The 13,351-nt window shown below is 32.2% G+C and overlaps 1 protein-coding gene across 1 annotated transcript in view; it reads left to right on the top strand.

Annotated features, from left to right (window-relative positions):
* The window catches only part of LOC129218908 (ionotropic receptor 93a-like), a gene marked incomplete at its 5' end in the record, with an annotated part of 101,517 nt that extends 100,557 nt beyond the window's left edge, over nt 1–960 (top strand). The window contains one exon of the mRNA XM_054853227.1: nt 605–960. Within this exon, the coding sequence (XP_054709202.1) occupies nt 605–960 (356 nt within the window). The remainder of the gene's footprint in view (nt 1–604) is intronic.
* Between the last annotated feature and the right edge of the window lie 12,391 nt (nt 961–13,351).

Below are 13,351 nucleotides of genomic sequence, written 5' to 3'. Positions count from 1 at the left end.
ACGTAGCTGAAAAAAGTTCTCCTACTGGTAATTTTGTTCAATGCTTTTGTTTAAACTTAACATAAAAACCTTACTTAATTCGAGAATTCAGCTTTTTTTAGAGAAAAAACAGCAATCATATTACAGAAAACTATTTTAGAACATTGCATACCAATACTTGAATTTATTTTTAAGACATCATTGTTACAGTAGGCAGCTTTCTTCAAAAATATCACTCCTTCGAAAACACATTTAAATTGAACTTCTGGTCTGGAGTTCGGTTGGTGAACTCGGTAATAATACATCTAAAACTCCAGTTGTAGTTCAAGTAGAGTAAAAAGTAAAACCAGTTTTGGAAAAGTCAATGAATCAGATCACAAAACGGCATCATACCCTTTTTTTAATGAAAATTTCACCGAAAATGCCGATTGTAACTCAGTCGTCTACCAACATTGTACAGTAAAAACTGATAAAGTGAAATAGAAAAAAGAACAGGACAAACATTTTAAAATATATTTTCTCAGATTCACTAAATCTTTATATGATATGCTCTTTCTCAAACTCTTCATTTAGTAATTGAGTTACTAACAAAACCATTTTTTAATTGAAACATTTTTAATTTCAGGTTACATAAAAGATGAATGGGACAACCAGCGTAACGTGGCTCTTGCTGAACATTTTATGAGATTTGATGAGTACGGTCGAAGAGATATATACACAAATTATGACGAAAATAACCTTAGATCCACATATGGAGAGAGGATGGAACCGAATTCTTATGCAATTAAACGTAGTTTTGATAATCCAGCTTATGGAAGACAATTCATCGAAAACATAACGAATAATTTAGGTTATAATTCTGAAAAATCGGAAGATCATTCACTTAACTCTGATGGTGAACAAAGAAATTTGAATTCTGGAGAAAAGGATGATGAACCGTATTTTTCTTATAGAGGTGATGGCGATTACCGTAAATATTAACAGTTTATGTTATTTGTTTTTGTATTTAATTTGCGGTAGCAATGACACAGAACATTAGCTATAGATGATGACCGTCAAAAGATTAGTCGCATTTTTTTTAATGGATGTGGTGAATATCAAAAATATTAATACTTTAGTAGTAATAGGTTCTTTAGTTTAATTTGGGTACGATTAACACAGAAAAAAATCTGCTTTTTTTTATTCAACGTGACAACATGTTCAATTGATACAGACCACCTAAAATAATTCGTAGTTGAAATTTTAGGGTTGACTAAAATTGTTATATGAATTGCTACTGTTTAGAATGAAGAGAAAAGACTGAAAAAGAATATGCTCGATTTGCAATAAATTTGCTCAAAATGTATCTCTCTTCTCTTTGCACATTTTGAATAAAAAGTTTATTGGTAAAATTGCAACGAAAGATGTTTTTCCCGCAAAACTAAACAAACTATGAAGGTAAAGATACGTTTTGTGATGAATGTACACAAATAATCATTTTAAATTTTGTTAACACCTAGTAGTTTTAATAGAGAATTTAATCCTTATAGGCTGAGCAAATCACGGAAATCCTTCGGAATTCATACCTTTTGTTTTTTTTTTTAATTTGAGGTTTTTTTTTAGATAGCTGTCATACTTTTGAGAAGCAAGAGTGATGATCTCTCGATATATTATCTCGATTTTTATAGCTAGAAAGATGTATCTAATTTAGCAAATACAACAATAAAAACAAATATTTTTGAACAATACATTCATGTTGTTAACGCTATAAAGGTATGCTTTTCTAATTTTGAGAATTTAGAGCAAAAGAATTTGTAATTAGCAGAGAGCTACTTAGCGATATATTTTTGCTGATAAATGTATTTAAGACATTGTATAAATAAATATTTTATATCTAATTATTCCTTGTGATAATTTTCAAATTCAGCAGTTCAAGAAAATTCAAACTTTTTATGCTGTGATGCAGATAATGTTTCACACTTCACAACCCAAATTTCTTTAAATTCAGGAAGCGAGTTAGACACTTCTTTTACTGCATTTCTTTCTGCATGAGAAACACATCATATTAAATTTATTTTAAAAAAATTAATTTTTTACTTTAAAATTGGGACGTAAAATATCCAGATTTCTGCTAATTTACTTTTAATTTAGCTATTTTTTCGACGGGACTTCAAAGATCCCTCGGGTAATAAAGGGTAATGATTTTTTTTTTTTTTTTAATGAATTCATTCCTTGTGGAATTTTTTCATATTGACAAATTCCAGAACTACCGTACATGATCAAGAAGTTAATATTGAAAAACAACTTACTACGTAAGCTCGCTCCTTGTGATTTTTTTTTTTTTTCAAATTAAATGTCAAAAGTCATGTATTCATACAGTAATCCAGCTCACATTTACGACAAGTCTTCTTGAGGGAATCTCTTTTACAGCGCTGACAAAGACTTAAGAAATTGCCTAAGTGGATTATTCCATTAATAATACTGCGAAAATCTCAATTTTTGCTCATCACGTTACGCAAAGTGAAGGTGAGTGGGGGGGGGGGGGAGGATTCGGATATGCTTTGAAGTGCATATGATCAAAGCTCATTTTGTTTACTCGTGATTTTAAAGTGTAAACAGTGTCACAAAGCATCATTGTTTACAAGTTTAACGCTATGTATGTTTACGAGAAAGAAAATTTATGCAAAATTTAAATGTTTTTGCCAACAAACAAAACACGATTTAAAAGTTAAAACACTGGGCTGTACTTGTTTATAATTTGAACAGAAATTTAAATGTGACTCTTTATTAAAAACTTTCTTTTTAAATCTAAATCGAATAGATAGCAATACATGTTGATATTTTTAATAACTTAGCCAGTTCATGCATCAAAACGTTCTTAAGTTGTGTTGAGCTTATCATTGGCATATAGAACGCGTGCTTTTTATCTTAAAAAACTTACCGATTGTGCTCTTAAAACTTAGTTGTAATGAGTACAGGCGTCTCTCGTATAACTTGGTACTTCTACAATACGGTTTCGACACTACACGGTACCAAATTTGCGATTATTGTAACACGGTTTTCGATATTACACGGTTCGAAACTCGAATTAAATACTATTAAATACTACACGGTTTTTACAAAACACGAAAGTTATTTTTAAAAAAGAGGAAATTTCATTTTTGTTTAATACATCCTGTTGATTGATAACTATATTAACTCTTGATTAATACTATTTCTAAGTCTCGTACAGTGGCGGATCCAGAGGCCTGTTTTGGGGGGGGGGCGATTTTATCCATGGGCGATTGGTCCACAAAAAATTTGGGGGGGGGGGTGTCAGAGAAGTCACGGGAGGGGGGAGGGGGGCAGCGCCCTTATTTATTTATTTATTTATTATTTTATTTTAAATTTTATAAAATTGGGCTATGGTATTTTTGTTGTTGGTTAAATGATCGTCTCAAAAAAAAAAAAAAAAAACTAGGGACACGACCTGAAATCTCGAGACAAATATCAACAGTAGACTTCCTTCTTTCGTTTCAAAGCTCCAATTTAATCTTCATCAAAAAACGTGACAAACATTTAAAGTACCCTTATTAAGTCCATTCTTCTTCCTTTAAACACGTGAATCGATCAGCACCAGCATTTTCCAGTCGATCTATAACTTTGAAGTTTGAAAAACGGAGGGGCAGTGCCCCTTTGTTTTTGAAAAGGAGGGGCAGTTGCCCCCACGAGCCGCCTATGATTCCATCCCATTCGTTCTCACATGCGCTCAAAAGTATCGGACGCACAAAAGCTATTTCGTTGCGAAGATCATTCATGAGCTTTTAAATTGAGTCTTACAAATAAAGGAAATACATTCCCTAATATCGCCATTTTTTATATATTTTCTCTCATCCTATTATGGAATGAAAAAAATACCATTCTAATGTAACGTGGGATTTTCAGAGATCGATATGACATGGATTTATGAGGCATTTCTATGAATCTCCTCGGTAATACATTTTTGAATAAAAATAATGTCTAATGATTGCAGAAAAAATGAAAACAAGCAACTACCAAAGTTCACTAATAGAATTTGTTTTATTCAATATTTATTCAGAAATTTTTATGTTTTAAAGATTGAAAAAAATATTTACTTTAATTTCAAATATCAAATTCTGCAAAGAGAGTTTTCTGTCGAAAAGGAAATATTTTGAAATTAATGAAAATTCAATTTATGACTGAATATAGAAAATAATTTGAATGTTAGAAAATGCAAATTTCTTAATCTATACAATATGAGTTGATTCTGAGATTTCACGTACTTATAAACACAGACTTGAAAAGTAAAAATAATATGTACATATTTCAAAAATTAAAACAGTTTTGAAAAAAAAAATAGTAATACAGCATTTAACTTCTATCATTTGAGCCTAGAATTTCGTTCAAAATATTTCAATTCATGATTTAAACAAAAATAAAAATAATGTTTGCTTTTGTTTACCTTTTATAACATACGAAATAGAAAGCTGAGAAAAGTTCGATTGCATAGCGCATTCGAAGATATTTCAGTTTTGAAAATAAAAACATCAAAATAAAAAACACAGTAAATGAATAAATAAAAAATTTACAATTAATATACAAAAGATACATACTTCATTTACACTTTGCAGCAGTAATGGATTTATTTTTTAAGGTAAAATCAAAACGCTCACAACTAATTTTTAGTTTTCCCTTAGTCTAATATTTCATTTACTTATTTATGCAGAAGTAAGATATTAGCTGGAAATGTTATGTATATAAACTACAAAATTTAAAACAATTGATACAAAAATAAAATTAAGTCAGCATTTCAGCATTTAATGACATTTGACACTCTCAAAAGGCACGCAGCTTCGTTTTAAAATGTTTAAATTAGTTACAATAATAAAAAAAATATGTCTCTTTATAAAATGCAGTAAACAAAACAGAAAAATCCTATTCCCATATCGGATGCAAAGAAATTGCCTTTTTCAGAATGAGAGGCATTAAATGTTTAAAAACGGCAAATAAAAGAAATTTTAAATACAATATCAGAATTACTTTTTAAAACTGGTTTGTAAAATAAATACCCTTAATAGCTAAAGACATAATTTCCAACAATTTGGAGAAATATAAAAATTGTGTGGAAGGCAGGGATTGGATGCTGCTCTTGAGGTGGGAAAATAAACTGTGTCTCTATTCTCCTATTTGCAGTCTACGATTCTTCGTTTTCATAAATCTTTCCACGACATTTACAGCCTTCAGCTCAATGTCCTGGTGAACATGGAGAAGTGCCAAGCCCACTAATCTTTCTTGAGACATAGAATTTCTTAGCCAAGTCTTAAGGCGTTTCAGGGCCGAAAAACTACGCTCAGCACTTGCGACACTTATTGGTAGTGTCAACAGAAGTTGATACAGGAATTTAATCATCGGAAAAACACTGCTGTCGCACTCATCAAAAGCTTCAGCTACTGTTGGTGTTCTGCTTTCATTTCTGGCCATCCTTCGCAACTTAGCTTGCCAGAGAGTGACTTCGGCAGCCAGAACTCTTCTCATCTCGTGCTCACTGCTGGCTTTAGCCAACTTCCAGTATCGACTACTCAGATTATTAATGGTACTTGATTTAACATCCTTCTTTATTAGGTGCTTTGGGAGAAGATATTTCAGCTCCAAGGCTTCCAAATTTGCGGCACTGAAGCGAGACTGTATGTCTTGACAAATACAGTCGTCTTGACAAATACAGTCAAGTAAAGGCAGGAATACGTTTCGCCGATAAGGCCTGGACTCCACATGCGCGGAAAACCGACTGAAACCAAATGCGGAATCGGAAAAACAGTTTTTTTTCCAGTTTCTGCCCGACGGAAACGCGACTGAATCGAGAGTAGAAAGGCCTGGACTCCACATGCGCCGAAAACCGAAAGCGTCGGCATAAACGGAATTTCCGATTCAGTCGTGTTTCCGGGCAACGGGTGGAATTTGGACAACGCGGAATTCTAGAGCGGAATTCCAGAGCGCCATCTGCAGGTGGCTTCTGGACGCTCAGCTTTATGTTTTGGTATCAGCGGGAAAAATGGATGATCAAGATGAAGAGATTGCCGTGGCGAATTACATTTTTTAAATTTGACCGCTGCAATGGAAAAATAAATAAATAAAATAGAATAAAAAAGTACTGCAAGAACGGGAAAAAAACTAGCCTTTCAAGCTACTTTGATAAAAGAGCTGAAGGTAAATTCAGTCCATTCATGAACGATCCACTGTAGATGTTTTTATGATGAACTTAGATTTCGTGAATTTGACATTGTTGGAGCCTGAAGAAAAAAAAAAAAAACAAGGTGAATGAATAAATATTTACTTGAATAAAACTCCAGACAAAACCATTTAATGTAGGTAAGAAAAATTGAAAATCATGAAAAATTAAGATAGCACACGACATATAATATTTCTTCGACTTTTTAGATAATAAACAATAATTTCAATTATTCATTCATATTTCAATAGATTCCGCTCTAGAATTTGATGTAATATTTCATTAAGGAAAACTATTGTTTTTCTAAGAGAGCAATATGGAATTTTAACTATGAGAGTCAGCCAAAAATAGTGAAATTTTGGTGTTTTGTCTTCCTAAAGAAGTTTATGTGCCTGAAGTGGGGGGGGGAGGGATTTTATGAATAATGTATGAGAATTTAATAAACTAAAGTAAAAAAAATGCCTAGATTTTCAGGAAAACCACAGTTGGTTGAATAGTAAATTACACCTCAACTGTTGATATTATCCATTCATATTTCATTGTTGTTAAGCCAAAACCTAGTAACAAAAGATACTAGCATTTTGCTGGTTTTATAGAACGTTTTGTTAACATTTTATTTGAATTAAATTTCTAAGAAATTTGTTAGTAAAACTTATAAAATCAAACTGAGAAAGAACACATTTATTAAATCTTAATTTTACACTCCAAAAAGTTTAATTTTTTTCATTTCACACCATTTCACCCACAACCTTATTATATAATCATTACTGGCCTAAAATATTTTTTGTTATAAATTTTAATATATTGTTCTTAATTTTCATTGTTCACTAAATCTCATTATGTTTAATTTACTTAAATATTTTTAATTCTAATCAAAAGCATTTTAATCATTCAAAGCTTGCATTTTTACAAAGCTCATTAATATTTCACACATCATTGAATCAAAATAACACACAAAAAAATATTTTTTTTATTTAAAATATTCCATTTATTTACATACTTTAACTCAATTTATTCTGCTGTATTAAAAGTTCAATGTCAGACATCGCTTTTATATTTTTTTCTCCCTGAAAGGAATTTACATTTAACTAGAAAATTCTTGAAATGGGATCATCTTTAACTAAAAATTCTCCTTTGCTTTCTTGACAGCAAAATGGCAGTTCTGCTTAAGTCATTCCTGCATCAGCATTAATCCACCAATCCTTCTTTAATGTGTTTGCTTGATCTGAAATATAAAATAAATTTGTTTACACACAAATCAGGTAACTGCAGCAGTAGAGCCTGATGTAGATCCTTGACAGGATCAATGGTACAAACAGAAAATTTTCTTTTGGGGTAAACTTTTTCCTAGCTTCAAAGCAAAGGTACAACATGTGTATACACAGACACACAACCAGTTTATAAGAGTTTATCCCCATCAAAGAGCTATGCTTTTATTATGGAGGTGGTCATTCATAAAGGTCAAAGTTAGTCTTTTCTTCTTTTTTGAGGCCTCACACTTTCTCAGGAACAACACCCTTCTGTTTTTAATCTGAGGTGATTATTGAATAGGGCTGGGGTCTTCATAGTGACAATAATTTAAAAAAAAGAAAGAAAGAAACTAATATGCAGCACAAGACATAAGTATATAACTGAGTAGTGAGCAGTAGAGACAATCATTGCAGTTCAAGGGATGTTGAAAAAAGCTGAAATTCTCATTTGAATCTAATTTTTAATAGAGGGTTAGTTTTCAGATTATTTGTATAATGTTTGAAATTTGATTCAACTGAACAAACTATAAGAATATACTTAACATACTTACTAATTTAAGTTTTCAATAATTGGTTACAAAGCTCATTTTTGTCGTGTAATTTAGGTTTAGTTGCTTTGTTGATCAAAGCAGATAGTTTTTAATACTTCTTGATTTGAACAATCATTTCGGTACAGATGTGATATACCCCCCCCCCCCCATTTGGCGACATCCGATTTTTTGCACAAAATTGAAATATTTTTCGCGCCAATGAGGCGATAAATTTTTAAGCATGGCATCCCTGGTGAAACTAACCTGTGGTTGGCAACGCGAAGACAAACTTGTTCGAACTTGTTTACTTGGGTTCTTTACTTGGTTTTACGCACTAGAGATACGTGTTGTTTTGTGCAATATACCTTACAGGAATGCTTATTTTGTGTTAGTTTAGATTCAGTAGTTGTGTTTTGAAGTAAAACATTAGAAAATGCCAGTTTCTTCAAACTTGAAGGTTAATTAAAAGTTAACTCCAACGTGGTGTGTATCTGTAACGCGCCATTGTCAAATGATGTTTTGTTTTGGACTGAGTGTGAGGATTTATACCATAAAAAGGTAAGTTCTTTATTTTAGAATTCACATAAAAATTCTCGCTTCGGAAATTCTTTCTTTTTTACAAATCCTTGAGGGGTTCTTGTAGCTTTTAACTTTATTTTTACTGTATGTTAATTAATTTTACAAAAATAGTTCGGTTATTTTGTTCTAAAAGTTAATTCTTATCGATGCAACGAATTATTTAGACATTAACGTGCCTCCTTTAGGTACTGAATTTTATGGTAACAATTGAAAGTTCTTTCGGTTGTACTCTTAAAAATGCTGAATTTTATTAATAAATCTACACAATAATGGTGCATATTTCACACTTAAAACTGTGTCATTATTGTACACTGAACGGAAGGAGCCACCCTTGGGTGTACATACACATGAATATGCATAATATACATAAATATACATAATTGTGACCATACTCCGACTGTAATGTATATTAACAGTCGGAGGGATAACGGATCGATTTTTATGCTTCTTATAAATAATTTTGAAAGTGGCAAAAATCCATTTAATATTATAAACACTTCATATTTTTTGTACTTACCTTTTTTGCCCCATCTTTAGTAATAATAAAGCTGAAAGTCTCTCTGTCCGGAGGATGTCTGGATGTCTGTAGGATGTCTGTGACGCGCATAGCGCCTAAACCGTTCGGCCAATTTCATGAAATTTGGCACAAAGTTAGTATGTAGCATGGGGGTGTGCACCTTGAAGCGATTTTTCGAAAATTCGATGTGGTTCTTTTTTTATTCCAATTTTAAGAAAAAAAACTATCATAAATTACGAAATTATCATAACGTGGAACCCTAACATGGGCACAAGCCAATTGGCGAGATACGAAATTATCATAACGTGGAACTGTAACGTCGGTACAAGCCAATTGGCGAGAAAATTCACCATACATTATTTGTAAATATACAAGCGAACCAAAAGACCTTTAATTTTTCTATTACGGGCGAAGCCGTGCGGGTGCCACTAGTTTTTAATAAATAAGTTTCATCAACTTTGGGGCATTAAAATATAAGATTTACTCCATTGAAGCATAACAAACTTCATTATTCTCAAAATTTGAATTTTACTTGTAAATGATTGCAGTATATTATATGCTTGCACTTTTTTATTAATTGTAAAATCTGCTTTGAACAATATTAATTTTTTTACAACTACTCGGTGTTGGCCGAGTACCTGATCAAAATTTGGCCGAGTACCGAGGACACGGCAAATTCGCCGAGTACCGAGTAGTTACCGAGTACTCGGTACATCTCTATTAAATAACCTCATTCAGGAATATGACAAATCCTGGGCACTGGTATCACCAGTGATTTTCCCATCGATTTTTCTGAGGGTATACTCCCAGTAATACATTACGCACAATAAATGTACGTGATCATATACGTAATAAGTCATAATGTAAAAATTTTGATGTTTGAGGGTATACACTATTTTTGTAAAGAAATGTTTGAGAGTATACGGCATATATGGAGTATACCCTATCAAGGGTGCCCATATGCAAAACATCCAAAACATCCTTATTGCCTACAGCCTCTTAAGTTAGCAAAAGCTTCATTATAAGTATCTTTCTCAATCCACCATTGTTCAAACCAGGCATTAATGGCAAGCAGTCCGCCACTTAAGACTCCTTTTGGTAGACCTTTGGTACTCCCCCAAGTTGAAAAAACAAGTAGTACTCTCATCAACATAGGGTTTCCAGAAGGTAATGATTGAAGAGTTTGACGTCCGTGTTCACTAATGGTGACTGGGGCACATTTAATGTGTTCGTAGTCAATGTCCTCCAAGTTTCTATTCCAAATCCTTTCCTCTGGGGCTGCTGGATCAGGGGTTGCTCAGCTCCTGGATAAAAAATCAGAACTCTCTTCAGAACCTTATCCTACCGGTTAACTGTTTTTCTTTGTATTGTTTAGGAAATCCGAATAGCCTATATTATTATTAGAAAATAATTTGAAACTTGAATATCAAGTGTTTAGTGCCTCAAAGCAGTTGATGATGAATATTTTGAGTACAAAATAGATGATATGATTGGCAGAGTTATATATAAGTACTAATTAATAAATCATTTAAGAGAACAAGATCATTAAAGGAAAAGAGTTTAACTGAGCATTTTCTATACTATAGCTCTTATTAATGTTTGTGTATGTGACACCGTCCAAAAAGATTTTTGCTTCTTCAAAACTATCTTTCAAAGAAATGATTGTTCAAATCAAGAAGTATTAAAAACTATCTACTTTGATCAACAAAGCAACTAAACCTAAATTACACGACAAAAATGAGCTTTGTAACCAATTATTGAAAACTTAAATTAGTAAGTATGTTAGGTATATTCTTATTATAGTTTGTTCAGTTGAATCAAATATCAAACATTATACAAATAATCTGAAAACTAACCCTCTATTAAAAATTAGATTCAAATGAGAATTTAAGCTTTTTTCAACATCCCTTGAACTGCAATGATTGTCTCTACTGCTCACTACTCAGTTATATACTAATGTGCTGTGCTGCATATTAGTTTCTTTCCTTCTTTCTTTTTTTTTTTTTTTTAATTATTGTCACTATGAATACCCCAGCCCTATTCAATAATCACCTCAGATTAAAAACAGGAGGGTGTTGTTCCTGAGAAAGTGTCAGGCCTCAAAAAAGAGGAAAAGATTAACTTTGGCCTTTATGAATGACCACCTCCATAATAAAAGCATAGCTCTTTGACGGGGATAAACTCTTATAAACTGGTTGTGTGTCTGTGTATACATATGTTGTACCTTTGCTTTGAAGCTAGGAAAAAGTTTACCCCAAAAGAAAATTTTCTGTTTGTAGCATTGATCCTGACAAGGATCTACATCAGGCTCTACTGCTGCAGTTACCTGATTTGTGTGTAAACAAATTTATTTTATGTTTCAGATCGAGCAAACACATTAAAGAAGGATTGGCGGATTAATGCTGATGCAGGAATGACTTAAGTAGAACTGCCATTTTGCTGCCAAGAAAGCAAAGGAGAATGTTTAGTTAAAGATGATCCCATTTCAAGAATTTTCTAGTTAAATCTAAATTCCTTTCAGGGAGAAAAAAAATATTAAAGCAATGTCTGACATTGAACTTTTAATACAGCAGAATAAATTGAGTTAAAATATGTAAATAAGTGGATCATGTTAAATAAAAAAATTATTTATTTGTGTGTTATTTTGATTCACTGATGTGTGAAGTATTAGTGAGCTTTGTAAAAATGCAAGCTTTGAATGCTTTTGATTAGAATTAAAAATATTTAAATAAATTAAACATAATGAGATTTAGTGAACAATGAAACATTCAGAACAATATGTTAAAATTTATAACACAAAATATTTTAGGCCAGTAATGATTATATAATAAGGGTGTGGGTGAAGTGGTTTGAATTTAAAAAAAATCAAACTTTTTGGGGTCTAAAATTAAGATTTAATAAATGTTTTCGTTCTCAGTTTGATTTTATGAGTTTTGCTAACAAATTTCTTAGAACATTTAATTCAAATAAAATGTTAACAAAACGCTCTATAAAACCAGCAAAATGCTAGTATCTTTTGTTACTATGTTATATCTTAACATCAATGAAATATGAATGGATAATATCAACAGTTGAAGTGTAATTAGCTATTCAACCAACTGTCGTTTTCCTGAAAATCTAGGCATTATATATATTTTTTTACTTCAGTTTGTTACATTCTTATATATTATTTATAAAATCCCCCCCCCCTCATCAGGCACATAAACTTCTTTAGGAAGATAAAACACCAAAATTTCACTATTTTTGGCTGATTCTTGTAGTTAAAATTCCATATTGCTCTCTTAGAAAAACAATAGCTTTCCTTAATGAAATATTAAATCAAATTAAAATATTGAAATATGAATGAATAATTGAAATTATTATTGTTTATTATCCGAAAATGGGAAGAAATAATATACGTCGTGTGTAATCTTAATTTTTCATGATTTTCAATTTTTCTTACTGAATACCACACTGTATGGTTTTGTTTGGAGATTTATTCAAGTAAAAATTTATTCATTCACGTTTTTTTTTTTTTTTTTTTTTTTCTCTCTTTTGGCTCCAGCAATGTCAAATTCGCGAAATCTAAGCTCATCATAAAAACATCTACAGTGGATCGTTCATGAATGGGTAGAATTCACCTTCAGCTCTCTTATCAAAGTAGCTTGAAAGCCTAGTTTTTTTCCCGTTCTTGCAGTATCTTCCTCAGTCATTTAGAATGCTTTTGTTTGTTTTTTTCTCCCCCTTTTTTATTCTATTCTATTTTATTTATTTATTTTTAATTGTAGTGGTCAAATTTAAAAAAATTAATTCGCCACGGCGATCTCTTCGTCTTGATCATCCATTTTTCCCGCTGATACCAAAACAAAAAGCTGAACGTCCAGAAGCCACCTGCAGATGGCGCTCTGGAATTCCGCTCTAGAATTCCGCGTTAGTCTTTTCTGCTCTCAAAACCACCCGTTGCGCGGAAATACGACTGAATCGGAAATTCCGTTTATGACCGACGCTTTCGGTTTTCCGCGCATGTGGAGCCCCAGCGCCTCTGAATCCCTCTAGATTCAGTCGTGTCTTCGCTCGGCAGAACCACCCTTGCGCGAAATACGACTGAATCGAAATTCCGTTTATGCCGACGCTTTCGGGTTTTCCGCGCATGTGGAGCTCGCCGGAACATTCCCTTGCTGCGTTTGCTTGACTGTAATGCGCGGTATTTTTTACTTCTAGACCTATGGTCTCACAAAATTTCTATACCTTTTGAAAAAATACTGCTAAACTCTTCATCAGCATTTTCCCGGAGCTTGGTCAACACCTCCAT

The sequence above is a fragment of the Uloborus diversus genome, chromosome 3, assembly GCF_026930045.1.
Source record: "Uloborus diversus isolate 005 chromosome 3, Udiv.v.3.1, whole genome shotgun sequence".
In the NCBI taxonomy this organism is placed as follows: Eukaryota; Metazoa; Arthropoda; class Arachnida; order Araneae; family Uloboridae; genus Uloborus; species Uloborus diversus.
This window is presented reverse-complemented; position numbering and strand designations above follow the sequence as displayed.